General features: G+C 54.2%; 1 protein-coding gene across 5 annotated transcripts in view; it reads right to left on the bottom strand.

Annotated features, from left to right (window-relative positions):
• Positions 1-21,811, bottom strand: part of NTN1 (netrin 1) — a 198,726-nt gene that overhangs the window by 34,940 nt on the left and 141,975 nt on the right. For all 5 annotated transcript variants that reach the window (XM_037028127.1, XM_037028129.1, XM_037028130.1 and 2 more), the window contains exons 4-5: positions 20,373-20,522; positions 17,290-17,343 (exon numbers count right to left, since the gene is read on the bottom strand). In XM_037028127.1, coding sequence (XP_036884022.1) covers positions 17,290-17,343; positions 20,373-20,522 — 204 coding nt within the window. The remainder of the gene's footprint in view (positions 1-17,289; positions 17,344-20,372; positions 20,523-21,811) is intronic.

The following is a 21,811-nucleotide window of genomic DNA, read 5'->3' on the forward strand; positions in this document are numbered from 1 at the left end:
TCCTACTGAACCAGAGGCCTGTTAAACTTGCCTGTTTAACTTGAGTCTCTGGAATACAGTTGAGAACCAGGAAGGAAGCAGCTAAATTGCTATCACAAAGGAAACCCCTTCAGGTTTTCGTTCATAGCTTTATTATCTTTTACTTACAAACATTGATAAAAAATGTCATCGCCACTCGAGGGTCTCTAGGGATTGACCCACTGGCAGGAAGAAGGAACCGCCAGCAAACAGAAGGGGCAGGAGACCATAGCTTCATGAAGCTATGAGAAGCAGACGCAGAATCCCTACGGGCCATTTCAAGCAGAGGCCAGCGGGCCCGGCCCAGCTGGGAAAGCTTCACGAGCGCGGCCGTGTTAGAGCCCAGCCCGCTGCTGCTGCCGCTGTGTCATCCTGACGGGGGGCTTCTGCTCCCTGTGTGCAGCTCTGTATGGCCGGGAAACTGCAACACCTTCGGGAAAGATTTCTGTCCAAAATGCTTAAAATTAAAACAGGTACATGCTAGTTCCATGAATTACACCTCAGGTGTCTGAACACTGTATGGTGGGGGCGGCTCACTCCACAGCAAGAACCACGGCAGGCAGACCCTGACACCTCCCGTCGGGACAGGCTCCACTGCCTTCTTCCGTGGCAGATACAGGCGGTACGTTTGCTGCGAACAGTAAAGGACTCCCCACATATTCCAGGTAACCACAGACCCCAGGCCCCCGCAGATGGTGTGAGGAGTCTTCACGTTCTAGGCGTGAAGGTCCGGCTGTCCTCCGCAAGGGTCACCAAAGGGCCTAGCGGCTGAAGGTCGCCAACAGCCCAATGGATGCTCTGGACTTCACCCTGCCTTGCACTCCCCACCGGGATGCATCTGGGCCTTAAGAAGGTGACCAAGGTCATCGTTTCTACCAGTCTTCTGTTTCTTAACCATCTCTTCTGTCTCCAGGAACTCCCCAAACACAGGATTTCCTGCCCTTTACAAGGAAGCCCAAGGGCAGAGGCACATGAGATCCAAAGGCTCTGAGGTGACTTGTCCCAGGGGCCCGGGTAGCTGTGCCCCAGTTTCTAACGGGAGCTGGTGCTTTTGGGTGCCGGAATGGAGGTCAACGGTGTCTCCCACACCTGGGCCTCCTTGGTGGGTGAAAGCTGGCTAGTCCCCTGCCCACCAGAATTTCCCTGGAAGCCCTTGCAGCCCTGTGTGTGAGCTTCATTGCCACAGGCCGGGTGCAGCACTTGGGGGAGCCCGTGCAACTCACAGCCAGGCCTGAGCCCCGGAGGCACGTCACCCCTTCATCCGTCTGGTCTGTGGGTGGGAGTCAGGGGAACTGACTCTGAGGGTGTCCTCTAAGCATGGAGCTGGAATCTCTTCCTGGAGACAGAAGAGAGGGTTAAGAAACAGAAGACTGGTAGAAACAATGACCTTGGCCATCTTCTTAAAGCCCAGATGCGTCCCGGTGGGGAGTGCAGGGCAGGGTGAAGTCCAGAGCATCCACTGGCCTCCTGGCGACCTTCAGCCTTGAAGTCCAAGCCATCCTCTTTGTTCCCTCACCGCTGTAAGAGCTCATCGAACCTTTCGGCCACAGAACAAACCCAAACATCTGTGGTCAGAGTCAAAAATCAAAACTCTTGGCCCACAGTCGAGCCCTGGCGACCTCGGTGGACAGTACAGACCGAGACTGCTGCTCACTGGAAATGAGCCACGCTGGCTGAAGAGTATCTGCGGGGAAAGGCGCGATGTCCCGCCTCTATGAGGGAAAGACACTGAGATCGACTCTACATTAGAGCCCAGGAACACGGCCCACTAAGTTTTCTTTGAGATGCAAGTTCCGCCCTGGCTGGTGTGGCTCAGTGGATGGAGTGCTGACCTGACAATAGAGGGTCTATGGTTCAATTCCCAGTCAGGGAATACAACTGGGTTGCAGGCCAGGTCCCCAGAAGGGGGTGCTCAAGATGCAACCACACATTGATGTTTCTTTCCCTCTCGTTCTCCCTCCCTTCCCCTCTCTAAAAATAAATTTAAAAAATATTCTTTTAAAGATGCAAATTCCATCACAGAAGATAGGCTTTGTGGAGGTTTTGCTGGTAGACCCCAAATAATTTCTAGCTGTGTCACTGGTCTCCTTACCTGTCATCTCAGTGGCATTAGACAACAGCAGCCTATCTGGAGGGCTGACAAGTCGCCTTAGACTTAAAGAGTGAATGAGAGCAGAACGACAGAGCCGGCTCTTAGCCAGGCCTGACACTAGAAGACCACGTGAGCACCTGCCAACACATGCTGGCTGGGTCTGTTCTAACAGGCAACAGTCTGAATTTGAGTCACCTGTTTACGTGCCTTTCTTGCTTAGCAAACCACGGTCACTTGAACTCCAGGCTCCAGGCTCTACAACCATCTCTGTAAGCTCAGCACCTCACACAAGCTCTTAGTAAATGTGCAACTGATGAAAGAATGAAGAGAAAATGAATGGACAGACAAGTGTACAAATGCTTGGATCAGAATTCTCAAGGAATGCTGGGAGTTGGGGTAGTGAGGGGTGCGCTCAAAACCACTACCAAGCCTGGATGAACAAGAAATCCCCATTTTCGGCCTGTAGCCTAGATGAGGCCAAGGGAAGGATTTATAGAGCACAAGCCCAGTATTTCATAAACCCTTCCAAATTGCAGAAAAGGCTGCACCTGCCTCCATCAGTCTGCGGCTGCTAATCCACTATAACAGCTCTGTGCCCTCCATTCTATCTCCCACTCAGAGGGCAGAGTTAGCCTGTGTATTTGTCTTTAATAAGCTGAAGCCATTCGGGCACTGAATTCACTGGTATCTGCTCCCACAGGGCCAGCCCCACGGGGTCTCCTTGTCGGCTCTCCAAGTGAACAGGGGATTTTGTGTTCAACAGGGAAAACAAAGCTGTCCCAATGGGGATCCAGTTGGCTCTGGATACGCTTTTCCAGCGAGAGCCAATGGTGGACACAGCCTGGTCTTGCTGTCAACACTAAGGGTGATTCAGCGAAGCGGAGGAGGGGGAGACTACGCTGAGGCTCACAGGGAAGGTCATGAAAGACACTTGCAGCCCAGCAGCATCCATCCAGCTGCTTGGTTAGCCAGTTAGCCCAGCTGGTTAAGCCAGTGCCAATGAGGTCATGCCTAGGAGCCCGGTGTGGCCCTGGCTCAGTTCCCTGGGGGCCTACACCCCCAAGCCAGGCAGCCGTCATGCAGGATGCACATCCCTCAGCCAGGACTGCTTTCTACACAGAGAAAAGACCCTGAAAGTCCATCATCCCTTTCTGATGCCAATAACGCAGCTCCATGAAATGAGAGGTGGCCGCAGGTACCCATGAAGTCAGCAGAGTGAACAGAAAGTTCTATGGCAAAGGCTGTATATAGTTACCAAACATCATTTCGTTTTCTTCCTGGGCTTATAGACTACATTACCCAGCACCCCTTGTGGTTAGGTGTGGTGACGTGATGAAGTTCTGGCCAATGGGACGTGGGTAGAAGTGATGCAGGACACTTTTGGGCCCAGCCAGAAAAAAAATCTCTGATTTATTTCCCCATGCTCCCTCTTTTCAAACCAGCAAGGAGTTCAGGGCCCTAGAGCATGACAGAACCACAGGATGGGAGAAGCCTGGACCCCTGACTCACTGCTTGGAAGACAGCCACCCAACCAGGACACCTGCGACGTTGTGATGGCCCACTGGGGCCGCTTGTTACACACGCAGCCCACCCCGGCCAATGCAGGGCGGTAGAAAGCAAACAGAGTTTGGTTAGGACACCACCAGCAGAAATGTGCATGAGATAAAGGAGAGGTGTGTGAGATACCATAGACCGTCACAACTGAGTGACTGGTTGGACACCAGGGGAGGACATGGGGCCCCAGAGAACCACCACCAGATCCTTCTACAGCAGAGGGCTGCTGGACAGTGGGAAAAACAGAAATCCACAGACGGCCTCTGAATTCCAGCAAAACTTGTTTGCGCCTCAAATAACTTACCCAGTGGAGCAGGTGCAGCTGGTGCCCCACCCACAGCCCCTCTACTGGGCTGTATGCCTACCTCCGGCTGCTGCAGAGGGCTGGTGGCTGATGGCTCACACTTGCACTTTCTCCAAAGGCTGGCCCTTGGCTGATAAAAATTCCTCTGCTTGGAAATATATGGGAGGTTACACAAACCCCTTCCCAGGGGGCAATCCAGAGTCAGTGGCCAACTACATGAGCAGGCAGAACTGGCCGGCAGTCTTGCTTTAAAGCAGGGCCACTTCAGCACAGTGCGCTCTCCAGCGCTTCCCGTGGCACCACGATGAGGGCCGTCTCCTCTAGAGCCGTTCCCCTAGCTTCTTCCTCTGCCATGTCCTGCTTCCCTCACCCCCTAACCAGGCTCCCCCGAGAACACCCCTCAACAAACCTCCTGCACAACAATCCCTGTCTTGGGGCCCCAGGGCCCTTGATATTGGGTTCCACGTTGTGTCCCATCCACAGAAGTACAGTTGCCACAAAGAGGAAGTAGGCCAGGGGTGGAGTTCAGAGCCGGGACAATCACAGCTATCAGACCTGAACAGAAGGCTGCCTTCTCGGAGGTCTCTGTGTCTGGTGAGGATGGCAGGTACTGTACAGAAGTCATGGCCTGCAGGGACATCCCAGATGCTAAAGCACAACTGCCCATCCTGGGGCTGAAGGAGGTGACCTCAGGGCACAGAAGGAATGCCTGGCCAGGACACTGGAGAAGTACCCCTGCCTGCTCCGTGCCGGGGGTGGGGGCAGGGGTGGGAGATGGTGGGAAGCAGTGGGCAGAAACCTAACCCCGTTTGGCTTGATGAAAACTTTAAAGCAGTTTCACTAAAGCTGCTGCCCCGTACATTCGCGAACTCACTTCCTCCTCCAGCAGGAGGAATCTTTTCCAAGACCCCCAGTCTGATTTCTCACCACAACTCAACACCTGAAAGGATGCTTGCCTGAGGCACTGTGGGTAACAAAGTTGGGAAACTGGATTTTCCTCATCGCTGCCATCAACCCTAGGGCAAGTCACCATGCGCCTCTGGGCCTAGTCTCCCCATCTGTCAAATGTGCCAGCCAGATTCTATGAAGCATCTCTAGGTTTCCTACTGGTACCAAGATCCAAAATTCCACTCCCAAGGTGCCTTTGGGGAGAAATGCTGAGAAACATTTAACAACCAGCTCTCTGGGAAGAAAAACCTTGATTTGTAGCATGTCCCATTTTCCAAGGTGTAAATATTCCCATGGCAGCCAATACCAAACTACCAGCATGGTGCCCCGAACAGAGCCGGGAAGAGGTGCCCACAGCAAGCTCTCATGAGCCCCAGCATGAGCAGGAGCATGCTGGCTCCGGCACACCCCGGGTTTCCAAACACCTCACTGTACAAAATACACTCATTTCCGACCCTGGCTCACTTCTAATCTCTACACACAAAAAGACTTCCACTTTTCCTCCATGGGGCGATACACCTTCCTCTTGAACAGAAACCACAAAACAGTGCCAATGATACTTGCCACCATGTCCCTTAGGGAGAAGCCAACCTCCCCAGTGGAAGGAACGGAAAGGGACACTGCCCCTCCTGCGCTGCAGATCCACTGATCTTACTGAATTCAAGCCCCGTGCTCTGCCCTGAGGGCAGAGGCACCAGGTCCAGAACCTGTGTGGTCTCGCCTTGGGGTAGGCAGAGCAGGGACACGTCTCACGTGGCCACACCTATAGCTTTAGGAGCACAGGGACAGTGGAGAGCAGAGTCCTGTTCAACAGGAAGTGGGGGTGGGGCTGGGGGCAGGCTGAGCATCACACCGGATGTGGTAGGAGGCAGGTGGTGGCTTCCCTACCACAGCCTTGAGGCCACGTTGGTCCTTCCAGCCCTGGAAGTCCATGTCCACAGCAGGGAGGACCCCTGGCAAATGGCCAGACAATGTCTCCAGTCCACTCCCTTCTGCTTTCCTCCCCTGGCTCTGGGCGTTCTTTCTGGTCCAAACTGCCCACAGTCCTCTCAACACAGCCCTGAAGGAGTCTCTAAGGCAAAAGCTCTGTGGCCACCAGGGCCTCTGGCCAATAGGCCTCCCAACCAGTGAGAATCCAGGAAATTCCGAGCTGGGAGGGGACCAAATCAATCATTCAGCCCCACCCCCTCATTTCATTGGGAAGACTGAGCCCAAAGCTATCAAGTGACCTTCAGGACACTTTAATTGGGGTGGGGGGAGGGCCATGAAAAACTCAACATCCATGCTGGTAGTAAACGGTTATATTTAAGATTGCCGCTATCGCTATTCGCTATGGGCTGAACTGCATCCCATCACAGTACCCCTGAGGAAGCCCGCACCCCCAGCGGGATGGTATCTGGAGGCGGGGCCTTTGGAGGGAAGCAGGGTGAGATGAGGTCGAGAGGATGGGGCCCATGAGGGTGGAGTCAGGGCCCTTATCAGAGGATGCCCCAGAGAGCTCTCCCACCCAGTGAGGACAGGAAGTGAGCAGTCTGCAAGCCAGGAAGAGGGTCTTCACTAGACCCTGACCCCGCTGGGACCCCGACTTGCACTTTGAGTCTCTAGAACTGTGAGAAAATAAGTGTCTGTTGTGGAAGCCACCAGTCTGCGGTGTTTTGTTACGGCAGCCTGGGCAGACTAACACAGGTTACGTCTGGCAGGTATCTAGGAAATCGAAGGGGCCACTGTGGGTGCTGCACACCCCCCACCTCAAGGGATGCAGACTTTACTTACTGCGGCACAATGGCCACTGGGGTTCTCCCAGCCCAGCCCCGCAGCGACCCCGACAGGAGACAGGGCTGTCTGTGCACCAAGGGCCAGGGAGCCTGGCACACCCAGCTACCGTGCATACCCTCCCACCAGTGCACTGCCTACCTGGGACCTTGGCAGGAGTCCCCAAGGAGGAGTCGGGCACAGCTTCGGGCAGGGGCCACCCTGGGGTGGAGCATGTGTCTGCATCCATCCTGCCTCAGCCCGGTTCTGCAGCCAGCACTCTCCCGCCGCATCACCCCCACTCCAGCAAGGACCCTGTGACAAGTGTGTGACACAGGGGCGGGTCCTGGGGAGTCCAATCCTCTCACTGACATCTGTCACTTGTCCCATTCCCATCAGCCATCCCCCCTGAGTGCCCAGTGGGAAAAAAGGGCTAAATATTCCACCCCCACTCGCCCCTCTGGCCTCCCAGCTCATCCCTTTATCCTCCTCCAGGCCGGTGGCAGCTCCACCTGCAAAGGGCCCCCCCACAGGGAAACAATGGGGGCCTGCAACACGCAAAGCAAATGGTTCCTTTGTGCTCCCTGAGGTGACCAGGCCCGGGCAGCAGTGGGGGCCGCTGGGACCTCCCAGCCCTGCTCACCCCCAGCCTGACCTCTGCCCCGGCCCTTTGTGCAGTCCCTTAAAGCAGGGAGAAATGGGGTGGGGGAGGAGGGCAGGGAGGCTGAGGGGATAAGGAAGGCAGTGGAGAGGGGTGGAGAAGAAAGAGGAGGGAGATAAGGACACAGGAGAAAGGCAGAGGAGGGTAGAGTCAGAGAAAGGCAGAGAGAGGAAGAGGGAAAGAGAACGCGCTTCACGCAGGCCGTCCGGAGCAGGGTCTCCTGGCCAAGGGGAAGGAAGCAGTGAGTTGGACTGTAATTGCCTTTTGGGGGCCACAATCAGTCAAATAAAACGGCAAGTCCATTCAGCCCAGCCTACTACATATGGGGTCAGTCTGGTCTCCAGCAAGGGTGGAGTGAGCAGTCCTACTCCAAGGCCCCCTGTCCCCTTGACTTCATCTCTGGTTGCCTTTCCTGGAGCATTCCGGGGACCAGGCTGGTGTCAGGAAATCTGAGGGCAGAGGCTAGGGATGCCACACACCATCCCAAATGCAGAGGACAGCCTCCCCTCGTGCCAGGACCCGGAAACCCTGCTTCCGACCCTCGATGAGCACCTTAAACCACTGCTGTCTTCTAGCTCCTGCACCCTCTGCTGTCCTGTGGACAAGTGTGGCGACGGTTACTGTGGCGTCTCACTTCCTTGTCCCCTCTGCGGCAGAGGTGCCCTGCCTCTTTAAGGGCATGAGGCTAACTATGATGACATGTGGGTAACACGTTTCATTTGACATGCCACTCCACGTGCATTATATCCTCAAAAGCGGCCCGTGCCTGGGGACCCGGACGCACTTCCAAATGCAATGCTTTGCGAGGCTCGCTACTGCAGTCTGCTTTAGTAATTAAACTGCTGAGCACACCAGCTACAAAGGGCATTTGGGAGACAACCGAGAAAGTTTGAAGATGGACTGGTACCCGATGACACTACAGAACTGGTCGTTTTGTTAGGGGTAATGATGCTCCGTGGAAGAGGTGGGAGAACGTGGCTTCTCAGAGAGGACGTTCTGACAGATTCAGAGGAGAAATGTTGTAACGCCAGCTTTTCTTTAAAATGTTTCAGAAAATAACCCCTCAAAGCAAATGGAACAGCATGCTGATCGTTGAGTCCAGGTGAATGGCAGGGGTGGGGGTCCACCACTGTTCCCTCCACTTCCCTGAGGTTTTTCACAAGACAAACATCTAACAATCAGTTAAATCAAATTAATTCAAAATACAGTCATTCATAGTAAAACCCAGAATTTGAGATAAGTTTCATTTTAGGTTGGGCTAAGTGTCCCCAGGGAAAGGGCCAGGCAAACACTCCTGTGTGAACACAGCACTTCCTAGGATCACACAGAAAGTGCTTGCTGATTTGAGAAAACACAGCTTTCGAAACCCTCAGCTACATCCGTTTCAAGATCATGTGTAACCCACAAACAAGCTGTTATCTACTGACACAGTGGCATCTCCCCTTAGTACTTTTCGAGAGAACACACAGCTTTTCTCCTGAATAAATACACAGTCTCTCCACCTCAGCACCACCAGCATGGGGGGCGGGCGTTCTTTGCTGTGGGCGGGTGGTCCTGTGCCGGGTGTTTAGCAGCCCCCCTGGCCTCTCCCCAGTGGATGCTGGAAGCACCCTTCCCTGAGCGGTGACCATCAGAAATGTCTCCAGAAATGGCCAAGTGTCCAGTGGCAGCAAAATAGCTACTGGCTGAGAAACCCAGAAACATATGAGTGTAATGAAAGAATTTACTTGAAATACTCTGTAAACCAGTCTTTTCGCCAACCCAAATTGACCCTCCATTTATAATCTGTTGAGTGGTCTGCTTTGGCAATATATTGTATCTTTCTATTTCCTCCTACAAAATAATTTTATGGATTGCCCATAACTGAGTAACTAAAACTCTACTGAAAGACATTCCGTTGTTCCCCTCTTTTATGATAAACAACGCTGCAGTGAGCAACCTTGTATCTAAACCTTGGCACAAACCACTATTTCCTTAGCCTACAACCCTAGGAGTGAAAGGATAGAGACAGAGATACATTCTGATACAAGATGTCAAATCGCCCCTCCTCCCCGAAGGCGGCGCTGCCAACCTAGCCCTCTGCCCCCAGAGGTGAGCGCCTGTCTCCCCCGCGCTTCCAACCCTGGGAATTTTTGTTTCCTAAATGGTGTCAACTCAATGTTTGTTTTAAACAAATGGTATTCTTGCTAATGCTATTTCTTTACTACTAGTGAGTGTAATACTTAAGATGTTTATTGCCATTTGTACAAATTCCCTAAATTTCCTAAATTTCTAGTCTATTTTCTCAGCCTAACTTTGTATTAGGAGCTCTCTCTTACTGAATTGTAAACATTTTTTATTTATTGAAGATATTAATCTTTGGTCATCCAATCACAGGTATTTCTCTCAGCTTTTAGCTTGGCTTTTATGTTGCTAACAGAGATTCCTGAGGTACAGAGTTTTCCATCTTTGTCTGCTTTACATCTTCCCCTTTACAGTTTAACTTTCGCCTCACACCTAGAAAGCCTCCCTCACCCAAGATTATTACACTGATGCTGAGCTGTTTTATTCTAGGACTTTTAAGGATTCATTAAAACATTTCCACTGGAATTTATGTTGGTTTATAGCATCAAGTAGAAATCTAATTTTATTATTTTCAAATAAATAGCCAGTTTTCCCAGCACCATTTATGATCATCCTTTTCTCAGCAATTTATCACAGCTTTATCATATTATGTTCATAGGTTTATATTTGAGTCTATTTGTGGACTTTCTGCTCAGCTTTTGTGATTTCCCTATTCCTGTGCCACTATGATACAAATTTAAATGTCCTGTTCACAGTATTTTAAAAATCTGGTAGAGCAAGTCACTCGTTATTACTCTGGCTTAAAAGATAATTCTTGGCTATTCTCATTCATTTTTTTAGCTGAATTTAAGACTCGTATACCATTCAACTGGGGTTTTTGACTATAATTATGCTAAACTTATAAATTATTTCAAGGAGAATTGACATTTTACAATGTTAAGTCTTGCCCTCCCTGAACATGGTAAGACCTTCCATTTTTTCTGATCTTTAGTGTTCCCTGGGAAAGTCTCATCCTTTCTTTTAGTGCATATTCTGTACTTTTATTGCTACATGTATTCCTGTGTATCTATATTTTTGTTGCCATTCTAATTGGGATTTTGTTTGCATGACCATAAAAATGATGTGCGTTCACTGAGCGCTTATTACTACAGACCAGGCAGCCACCACATTCTTTTCAGTCACTACCACACTGTTTTCTAACTTGTCACTGCTGACGTGTAAGTCACTGACATTTGTATGTTAATTTCGCAATGGCCGCCCTGCAGAATTCTTAGCAATTTTCAGCTGATTGTCTACAGGCGTGTTTTTATGATGTGAGGGTTGTCCTGTGTGTAAAGAAGACACCCTGACCGCCCCCCCCCGCCCCCTGCCACTGGCTCTCTGGTATAAGCTGAGTCATCCGCCCTCTCTGCCTCTCTTGTGACCAAAGGGACAGAGCTCTGCTAACTGGTCTTCCCAGGCCCAGATCCCCTGGCCGCAGCCATGCCAGCCCCACGTGCCAGCCAACCACACTCTCGAGAGCCACTTTAACTGGCACCTGCCAAGCACACTGGCTTTGAACTGGCTGCCCCTTGATCTCTGCCTTGGTTTCAGGTTCCCTGTGGACATGTGAGTTTGGCTTGGTGGAATGTTACCACACAGTCAGAAATACTAAAAAATCATCCTGAATTGACAAACCAGCATAACTACTGAGAGGCAGAATGACACAGAGGTCATGCCATGCAGACTCTGAGGCCAGGAGACCTCAGCTGGAACCCCGGCGACACCAGCTATGTATCAGGGCTCACTGGCCCGCCTGCGCCTGTCTCCCCCACGTAACAGAGAGGTAACAGCTGTGCCTACCATGTGTGGGTAGAAGAGACGCTTACATGGTTAGTAATTAAGAAGACCAACTAGCATAGAGTAAGCAGCGTGCAAAGTTACCTTTCTCCTTCATTTAGCCACAATAATCTATTTCTCATTTATCAAGGGTCTGGGTCAGTATTTCCTCAGGATAATAATCACCTGATGGTCATTTCCTGAACAGCTGGTGCTGGGCAGCCTGGCACCCTGTGTCACACCACGCTCTGAAAACTAGGCCTCGGCCAACAACAAGATCTCCTCTTGTACGAGGCCTGGGTTATCCACATGGCCAGCGGTCCTCACTGCAGCCAGCAGCAGCCCCACCCATGGACCCACAGGTCCCTGCCTCCTGTGACAGGAGGGCTGAGGGGTCCCTCACCTGGGGCTCCTGTGACCCGAGAGGCAGAAGAGGCTGCAGACTGTGCAGCCGGACCTTTCCCACTTCACGCAAGGCCGCATGGCCACTGGAACACGTCAGCAAGGCGACTGGGAACTCCTGCCGTTTCCCATGCTGGCTGAGCTATTCCTGCTTGAAAATGGGGTGGGGAGGTGCTAAGAGACACTCCCTGCCTTCAAAGCTCTCCCAGTGAGCAAGGGGACAGGGAGGCCCACCCATGACCCAGCACCCTGGCCCCACGGCTGGGTCTGCTCACTTGCCCAACCCAACAAGCCAGAGTCACTTCGCCCTTGGACGCTGACCTCAAGCACTTGACATTTCAGCCATTTTTGAAAAGTTCAATTCACTGGCACTGACTGTATCTCCAGTGCTGCATAACATGTCACCACTGCCAGAGCACTACCATCACCCCGAAAGGAGAGCCTGCACCCACTGAACGGTTACTCCCCGCTCCTCCTTCCTCCTGGGCCTGGGCAACTGCTGATCTCACCCTGTGCCCGGATCTACTTACTCTGGGCGTTTCACATAAATGGAATCATGCGCGCTATGGCCTTTTGCATCTGGCTTCTCTCACTCAGCTTGATGCTCTCGAGTTTGATCCGAGCTGCGGCAGCACGTGTCAGCACCTCGCTCCTTCTCCTGACTGAATCCAATGCCATTGCACGTATATGGCACACTGCATTTATCCATTCTTCCACCAACGGGTGTTTCAGCTGTTTCCACCTTTTGGCGATCACGAAGTGAAGTCAGCCCTTGACCTTTAATTGATTTCTAGCCTTCAACTCTCTGCTGGGTTCAGGGTCTAACAGCAGCTGCTGGGAAGGCAGTGACAAGGCCACGATATAGTTCCCTCAGCCGCCCTGGCCTTGGGCAGCCCCCCTGTCCCCTGCCAGGGTCTCCTCAAGAGCTGTCCACTTCCACTCTGCACACTTGTCCTCATGCTGACACCTCCCGCTGCCAATGCCACCTTCCCAGCCAGGGGCTAACAGAGACCTTAACTCAGCTCAAACCCTCAATGCCCTGCAGCGTTTGTGTTTTCCATGTAGGTCCATTGGTTTTTCACTGAACATTTATGATAAGCCCATCCCTGAACTGAAAGCTTTATCTGGATCACCCCCTCCATCCCAGAACGACCCTATAAGGCAGGGTCACCACCGCCCTGCTGTGCAGAGGAGGGACGAGAGGAAGCAGAGCTCAGGCCCCCTGGCCCCTGGCTCAGTGTCCTCTCCTGCCCCAGCCCCCCACCCCCCCGGCCGGCTGGTGCTACACGCCAGTCTCGTTGGCTCGTTTTCCGTAATCACCCACCTCTTCCCTATCCTGGAAAACAAGAGTCTAAATCGAGAATAATTCAAGCTTAACCAGGTTATGGGTCTATATAAACCCAATTATATTCCATGAAAAAACGAAGGTGCTGAGAAGCCATCAGGTGCAACATCTGTAAGGTCCCCCCCACTCCCAGGCAGGGGCCACAGGTGGCAGAAGGCACTGCAAGGGCCCCAAATGGGGTGGGTGCCACAGGAGACAGGACCCAGAGAGAGGACCCAAGGCCCCGCAGAGAGGTGGGGATCCCAGGAGCTGGCTCCTCGCTCTCACCCCTCCATCCTGAGTCTAGCTGCCACTCAAAGGAGGGCAGAGCGCCATGGCCCCAGGGCGTCCAGTGAAAGACCAACAGCCTGCGGCCCTGAGGAGAGGAGCCCTTCCTCCCCCTGTATTCCCGTGTTCCTATGCCTACCCTCCATTTTCAGGGAAATCCACAGGTGCTGTGGGTGGAATCTGCTCACAGGGGCTCTGAGAGCCAATCACATGCATTTCTTCCCAACCCTGCCTTTGGCAACATCAGATGGGGTGTCTGAAACCAGCCACAAGGGAGTGTTTACACCAAGGAAGGTGGCAAATGCCAGACATCAGGCCAGCCAGGTATTCCCACCAGCGCCTCTGCCCCTGGAGACCTCTGCAAAGGACTGTGGGAGAAACTGGGCATCAGAGGCAGAGGGGAGCAGGCAGGCACCTCTGAAGAAGAAGATAGCTTACAGGGGGCAGCGGTGAGAAAGAAGGTCATTCCTACCCTGAAAAGCAGGGCAAGGAATCCATGCCCCCAACCCCCACGGGGAGAAGGCAGCAAGGAGAAGTTTTTGCATGTTGAAGGCCTCAAGTCAGGAGAGAATTGATCCCAGACCCCCTGGTTCAAACTGGGGCTCAAGCCACTGAACCCAGGGGCCTCCACAAACCCAAACAATGTGCAACCCACAACTACCAGAGCTGATGAAGGCCAATGGGAGGCAGGGGACCCTCTTTTAGCCCAGAAGTTGGAGGTCTCTACAAGCAGAAGTGGGTGGGTTTGGAGTGGGTGGTCCCTATTTACTGCCTTCAAGCTGGTCCCCCTCCTGGGCCCCTGGCCCCAGACCTCCCACGGGCATGGTGGGCCTCGCCTCCCGCCCCAGGATGGGGCTCCAGCCAGCTCCGACAGCAGGTGGACCACATTCCCTAAGTGAGCTGGCCCTTCAAGGGGATGGGTTCAGGGCGAGGTTATGTCCGTCAGCTTTCAGGACAAATTCTCGGTTTATTAATTCTCCTCTGTTATGCAGGCAAAAGTAAATAAGCTTTTCTCAGGCACCCTGGCACACAGGCCTCCCCTATTCAAACACTGCAAGAACTGACAGGCTTGCGAGTGCTGCACTCTCAAGCCTGGCTTCCCAGGGGGCCCCCTGGCCTCCTGCCCACATTGTCCCGCCTACTGAGACCAGGCGAGCCTTGTGGCAGCAGGCCCAGGGTCCAGTGCTTGAGGCCCAGCCACGGCCTTAATTCTCCGGTGTGAGCGTCAGAGGCCCGGGGCACCGACATACTACCAGAGAAGGTCGGAAAGGCTCTGGTCAAAGCTGTAAGCATCGCACCTGCGGGGTTAACTCCTTCTGTGAGCAAAGTGCTTTGTAAGGGTTTGTTTACTACTTGCTTCCACTTAAATCATGTTTTTAAAGGTTCAGAAGGAAGAAAGGAAATAAACAGTAACAAAGCCAAAGGGAGTCAGAAAAGTTAATTCGCGGACCAAGAATTGCCACCAGCCCAGCCCCTTGGAGGAGGAGACTGCAAATATCACGAAGCGCTCGCCCGGGAACCCTGTCTGGTTGAGCCGGGACCGCCGCATGCTTTACGCCAGCTTCCTGTGGCCTGTACAGAAATCTCACGATTGTGTTTCTTTTCCTCTCAATTTTTTCCCAATGCCCATTTCTGATTCACAAGTGAAACAGCCAAAAACCCCTGCAAGAAATCCGAAGCCAAGTTGAAAGTACTGGGAAAAGACACAGGAGAGCGAGGATGAAGACCTGCCTCGGCCTGGGACAGCCAGGGTACAACCCGAGGACCTCGTCCAGGTGAGTTCTGACGAGACTGATGTCAGTTCAGGGAAGCAAGAGTCAAGACTCCCTGAAATGGAAGTGTCTTCTCACTTCAAAACTGCTCTAGCCTACAGCTGAATTGGGGACGTTCCTTTGAATTGTGTTTTTCCCGGAAGAGCTTCCTCATCCCCCATGCCGGCTTCGGTCACCCCACCTCCCAGGTACCTGTGAGGTGGCCTCCTCCAGCACCATTTCTCCTCCTCAGTCCCAAAGGTGACTTAAGACTCTACCCCACGACCCAAGACCAGAATATCTCGGGGTTTCCCCGGTGCGACCTCAGCGCCCCCTGGAAGGCGTCTCTGTCCTTTCCTATCTGGGGCTCTTTGTAGACTGCATTTATGCAAGTTTGAAATCTGTTTCCTCTCAAGTGCCCAGTTGCTACCAACACTCAAAAAGTTCAGTCTCCATTCTAATATAGTCAGGCAGTCAAAGGGTGTGCAAGCCTCCCCCACACCTCCCTACGGGCACCCCGGAGAGGAGGAAAGGGGTCCCCGAGAGCTGGCACTGACGTCCACTGGGACCACTGTCACTCTTCCTGTCCCCCATTACCACTCCTGCTCCAAGTGCTAGTGCACAAGGCCTGTGGGACCCTAAAACCAGGTCACTGGGTACAAGCCTGGATTGCTCTCCACAGGGCGCCCCACCCAGCCAGGCTCTGAGCCCCACAAAACCTTTCTTGTACCAAGGACTGGGTGACACCCACAAACCCTTTCTCTAAATACAAAAATAAAATACATAGGGCCCTGGCTAGTGTGGCTCAGTTGGTTGGAGCATCATCCCGTAGTCTGAAAGGTCATGGGTTCAAACCCCCCTCAGGGCCCAAACCCAGGACTCAGGTTCAATCCCCTGTTGGGACAAGTACAAGAAAGCAAACAATCAATGTTTTTCTTTCACATTGATGCATCTCATCTGCCTGTTGTCTCTCTCCCTCCCTCCCGCTCTCTCTAAAAGAATGTCCTCAGGTGAGAATAAAAAAATTTAAAATTAAATAAAATACACAGAACTACTGTGGATGAAAAGAGACCACACACTAAATCTGACAGCCTGCATGGTGGGCCTTACAAACTCGGAGCCAAACGTAACTACATGGGATGGTCTGAACGAACACAGGATTCCCAACGAAAAGCGGGTCGCGGCAGGGAGTCCCACCCTAGACTGGCAGCTTCCTCGGTAAAGACCCGTCTTCAGCATAGGGGAGCCTGTCCGCTGGCTTTTTGCACCTAAGGTAATGTCCCTTTAAACAGCCCAAGTGCTCCCCTTTTCCAGACCCTGCAGGGCACACTCACCCCACTAGAGGGGCAGCACCCCTCACTGTCCTTTCGTTCCTCACCTCCAGGTGCTGTGCACGTCCATTACTGGCCAGCCTGTGTCCACCAACCTAACAGAGGTTCAGGTCTCCCTGTCTCACTTTTTATCCAGTCCTAGAGACCCCCCCTCCGCCTTGTCCAGCCCCCTCAGCACCACCAAAGGACTTCAGGTGCCCTCGCCGCAGCCCCCCCTTCCATTCTGCCCTTCTCCAGAGCACTGGCTGTAGCCTCCCAGCAGTTTGTTGTCAGTTTGGTTCAAGTAAACTCTTATGTAACACCTTTTCTTAGGCTGGACATTCTTTTGTTGGCATTACAAAGGAAACTAATACACTAAAATACGCTTACCCAAATATGTTTAAAAACTAAGATTTATGGAGCAGTTCCATAATTCGAGCACTCATTACTAACGATTCTAAATCAGGATGTAGCAGCAGGTCCGGTGGCTTCTGTAATTGTGGAGCAATAGTGAACAGACACAGGACTTCATGCTGTCTGCCCAGGCTCCAACGGGATGTGGGAATAGCTGTGATTTCTGCAGGTGGCCAGGCTGTGGGTGCAGCTGGCCCTGCTGTGGTTTATGGGCCACCTTTGCAACCGAAGAAGTGCCCCCTTTCAGTGGGAGGTGAGCAACAGTGAAGGTGTGATTCTCTCCCTGATTTCCGGTGTTGGGCCTGCAGGCAGCTTCTTACCTTTGGTGGATGAGCAGGAAAAGCAGCTCTGGGAGCCTGGGGCTTGGGAGGGACGTGAGCCTGCGGGCACTCACACACCCCCATCTTTCATTCTTGCAGGGGGCCTCACAGAAAAGTGCCCTGTGGCTCCATCCTGCTCAGTCCAGTCTGGGCACCACTCAAGTAGCATCCTGAGGGTGGTTCAGAGGATTCCGGCCCCTCTAGCCCCCCCCCCCCTTTCTACCACACCCCCTGCGAAGTGAGAAATGAGCAGGAAGGGGAAAGCCTACCTTCTGGCTCTTCCACGCTGCTGGCTGCAGTGGTTGGCGGTGCCACGGGGATCTCTGTGAGGTTCAGGACGGGAGGAGGAGAAAGCAGGCGAAGTGTTATTTTTGACCTTAGAAAAGAAGCACAGCGCAGACCCCTCCCAGCCTTCCTGCTGCAACTCCCCGGCCAGCACTCCAGAGAGGCCTGGGCGGGGACAGGGAGGATGCGGCGTGGGTGCCCCGGCACACCTCCTTGCTCTCCCGTGGAGACCGTCCCTCCACGTGGCACGGAGGGTGACACTCCTCCCTGTGGAGGAGGCACAAAGGGCCGGGAGTGGGGAGAAGGCAGGCGGGCAGGCAGCACACCCTCGCCCTCAGGCCAGGACAGGCCGCGTGTACACCTTCGTGCCCTGGCCCTACTTTCTGCTTGGCCCCAGGGGTGGCAAGAGAGGGGCTCCCCCAGGGCCCCCTGCTGATCACGATGTAGCTGACTAGGCCCTGCTCACCTCTGACCTCACTAATTGGTGGGGAAGGTGCCCATGGCCGGGTGCCATGTAATGGGGCTGGGAGGTGTCTTAAACGTGTGGAGCAGGGTGCACTCCTGCCGGAGGTCCCATGGGCACAAGTCACAAGCCAACACTGTCTCTGTGGGCAGGAGAGAAGGACAGTACTGAAGTTCACGGGGCCTGACAGAAGCATGTGCTTTACTGGAATCGCTCCATTTCTGCCTGGAATGGCAGGTAGCTCCTAGGAGTTCTGGCTCCAACCCTGTTCTCTGCAAAGGGGAGGGGTTCGGCCAATCTCTGGAAAGACCAGGTATCACAGCTCCAGCTTCCTCTTGTCCCTGAGGGGCAGGGACCCCCTGGTGAGTGACCACGTGAACACGGGGGTCACAGAGCCTCCACAAGCTCAGACGACTCTGGCCCCCATCTGACTGTTTGGGACAAGACTCCCTTGGACCCCATGCTCCAGATCAGCGGGGACTGGTGGAGCCCTGGTGGATGGAGGCGGACAGGTAGGCCTGGGGCAAACCTGAGAGGCACAAGCACCTTCAGGAAGGAGTGGGCAGAGGCCCCAGCTCTTAATTTGGAGGCAAATCTTACTCTTGGGGGATTTTACTAGCAACAGCCCACAGGCGCCCCACTGCAGAAGCTCATTAAGAAGCCAGGCCTTAGGCTAGGCCTTCTCTTAGTCCTTATGAGCCACCTGGTCCCAGCAGAAACATTCCTGGGGGGACATCGTAACTGTCCAGCCTAATCCTGCGAGTCCACAGATGGAGCTAAGGCCACGGAGCCACATTGGCCTTAGGCCTGGCACCAGGTGTGCACCCAGGACCTATGGCTCCCAGACCTGTGACAGAGCAGGGCATGAGTCCCCTGGGCAGGGTCTGGGCACCTGTGGTCGGGCCCTTGGGAAAAGCTTGGGGAAGTCCCAGATGGAGAGCCAGGTGCCCAGGTCGGAGGTGGGAAGGCTCCCCAGGCGTCACCCGCCCTTGTGAGAGGACGGAAGAGAGCCTCTGAGGCCTCTGTCCCTGACCCGGAAACATCAGCTCCAGGCCAAGGTCACCCCGGGGGGCTGGATATGGAGGTCCCCGCCTGCCATTTCTGAGAGCTGACAGCCCAACTCCCTTCAAAAGGGAGACCTCTTTTCTCCCCGTTTTCGTAACCCCAGGTGGTCGTACTGTGCAGCTGAGTCCAGTTTCCTGAGGCTGGGGTGTGGGTAACCTGCTGTCACGGGACCCCTGCAAACACCTGCGGATGTGTATGGGTGAGAAAGCAGCACAGCCCAGTGTGTCTGAAAGTGAAGCCACAGCCAATGGGGGCTGGTGGGGTGCAGTGTCTAAAGCTCCTGCCTGGTGTCAATGTGTGTGGGGAAAGGGGTTCCCTATAAGGTCAACGGGGACCATTCCAAGTACCCCAAGGGTCTGCTGGGCTGAGGGCCCCAGACTCTTGCTAGTGTCTAAGACTGTTGAGTGCCTTGTCACTGACCAGAAAGCCAGTGCCCTCCCACTGCTAAGGGACCCTACAGCAGGGATGGCCGACTTCAGCAAACGGCCAGTTGGAAAACCTTTAGGCTCTGCAGGTCACATGGCCTCTGTTGTACCAGCTCAGCGCTGGGTTGAAAACCAATAGTTATGGCCACGTCCCCATAAAACTTTACATAGGGACACTGAACTTTCATATCATTTTCTTATGTCATGAAACAGTATTCTTTTGTTTTTATTCCAATTTAAAAAGGTAAAATGAACACACAGGACTCCCACAACTCTGAGCCACAGAGAACTGGGTGGTGGGTCAAGCTCCCCAGCCAGGAGCACTAACCCTGCTCTAGAGAAGCAGGCTCCCTCTCAGGGGCCTCCCGGCAGGCGCACTGGGGTCGGCTCCTTCTTCTGCCCCCCTTGCTGGGTGTGGACCAGCCCTGAACATGGCATCACCAGGCCAGGGTCGGGGCCAGCTCTCCACCAGGCTTGACTTCCACCCAGGGCTAAGTCTCTGCTCTTGACACCTGTGTGATCCTACCAGCTGTAAGATATCAACACTGTCTCAGTCAAGGCCCCTGAGTGTCTCCTGCCACCTCACTCACCCCCTCTCCAAGTTCCAGCAACTCAGGGTGAATGGCTGGCCCAAGGGGGCCTCCAGGACCCCCAGGGTTGTGCCCATTCTCCCGAAGGGCCGTGAGAGCCCTGCCCAGCTTCCCTCAAAGGCCATGTGGCCAGTCCTTTCTGTTCCCAATCTGCCAGAGTCACTGGGTGTTGGAATTCCCACACAGCAGTGGTGGCCCCAGGTATAGGCCCGTCCCAGGTCCAAGGTCCAAGGTAGAGGTGGCATATGGAAACAGGACACAGACTGGAAAGGGGGCTTGCTTCCACTGAAAAGAAGACTCACTTTTTTTGGTCAGGACAGACAGCCACAGACAGTCTGGCTCTGCTGAGCTCTAGCTGCTTCTGCAAGAATCCCACGGGCTCGAGGGTCTCCCACGGGGTCCCACTGAGTGCAGAGATTGGCATCCAGGAGCACCACTCTCAAAGAAGTCAGTGACCAGCCTCTGGGAAGGGGCCTCCACCCACACCCAAGCCAGAGCCTCGGGAAACAGGGGCCTGCACATACTTATGCAGGGGGCGATGGGAGAGCGGCTCTGCTGGTAGCCTTTGGCGCAGCGGTTGCAGGTGATGCCGGTCACGCCATCCTTGCAGGGACACTGGCCGGTGGTTTGGTTGCAGGTTTTGCCAGCAGCGCCCACGGGGTGGCAATCACAGGCTGTGGAGGACACACAGTGGAAAGGTCAGTGGGCTGAAGGGGCCGGTGCACACCCTCCCTGGGTCCCACCCCTCCCAGTGGCCCCCCACAGATGCCCCCCCACAGATGCCACCCCAGGGGAAGGGCAGGGATGGGGCAGCAGGCCCAGCCAAGCCCACACACATACCAGAAATTCTGATAACTGGCCACCTGTCTACCTGGAAATGGGGAAGGAAAATCACAATGGACTAACTGGAAAGGACTGTTTTGGCAGCAGCACAGTGAAGTGGGGGGGCCCTTCCAAGGGCCAGAGAGGGAGGCGACATCCAAGTATGTTCGCAGGAAGGCCAGGTCTGGTCATGAGTGGAGGAGTCAGAATTGAGGGGGTGCACTTCTCTCTATGGGGCAAGTCTGTGCTTTCTCATTCCTCCACCCCAGCCAGCAGCTGGCCCCAAGCTTCCTCGCTGACCCTCTGAGTGGGAGGGACAGGGTTTGGACCCTGATGGAGTCCTGGGATTTGCCAGTTCAGAGGGTATCACGGGGGGTGGGGAGGTGTGGCCTGCTGGGCTGCTGCCCCCCACCTGCTCTTCCCACCCACCGGTGTCTGAGGCTCAGGCTTCTGGATCACAAAGCCCAGGGACTACAGCCCTGGGGAAAGCCACAGTCATTGTTTATTTAAACACCTGACTAAATGTGCAAAGAAGGAGAGGTGAAGGAGCCCCTGCCAGGGTCTCACGGAGAGAGAACGGGCAGTGAAGTGAGGCCCCTATTCTTAAGCCAGAGGCCACTACACGCCAGAGCACGCCTCATGCCCGTCCTCCTGGTTTGCAAAGGGCGGGAGAGCTAGGATTGCCCTTTCGCTCTGTCACACTGCACCCTGAGCTCCCTCCCTGTGCCCCAAGAACCCAATTCCAGCAGTGCAGTGGCCGGAGGACACTGGGGAGACATCCTCACGGCAGTGGACTGACTGTATCCCCCAAACTCAAGCCCCATCCCCCAATACAATGTATCAGGAGGTGGGGCCCTGGGGACGTAATTAGGTTTAGATGCAGCCATGGGGTGGGGCCCTCATGGTGGGAGGGGTGCCTTTATGAGAAGAAGGAGAGAGAGCTCCCCAAGCTCACAGCAGGAAGGCAGCCAGCTGCCTGCCACCCCGGAAGCGGGCCTTTACCGTGCACCGAACCTGCAGGCACCTCCATCTCGGACTTCTCAGCCCCCACAAGGTGAGACGTGCACATCTGTTGTCTACATCTCCCAGGCTATAGTGTGTTGTTACAGCAGCCCAAGCTGACCAAGCCCCCCACCCACTC

Source organism: Sturnira hondurensis, unplaced genomic scaffold (assembly GCF_014824575.4).
Source record: "Sturnira hondurensis isolate 20B ecotype Veracruz unplaced genomic scaffold, ASM1482457v3 Scaffold0019835, whole genome shotgun sequence".
Taxonomy (NCBI): domain Eukaryota; kingdom Metazoa; phylum Chordata; class Mammalia; order Chiroptera; family Phyllostomidae; genus Sturnira; species Sturnira hondurensis.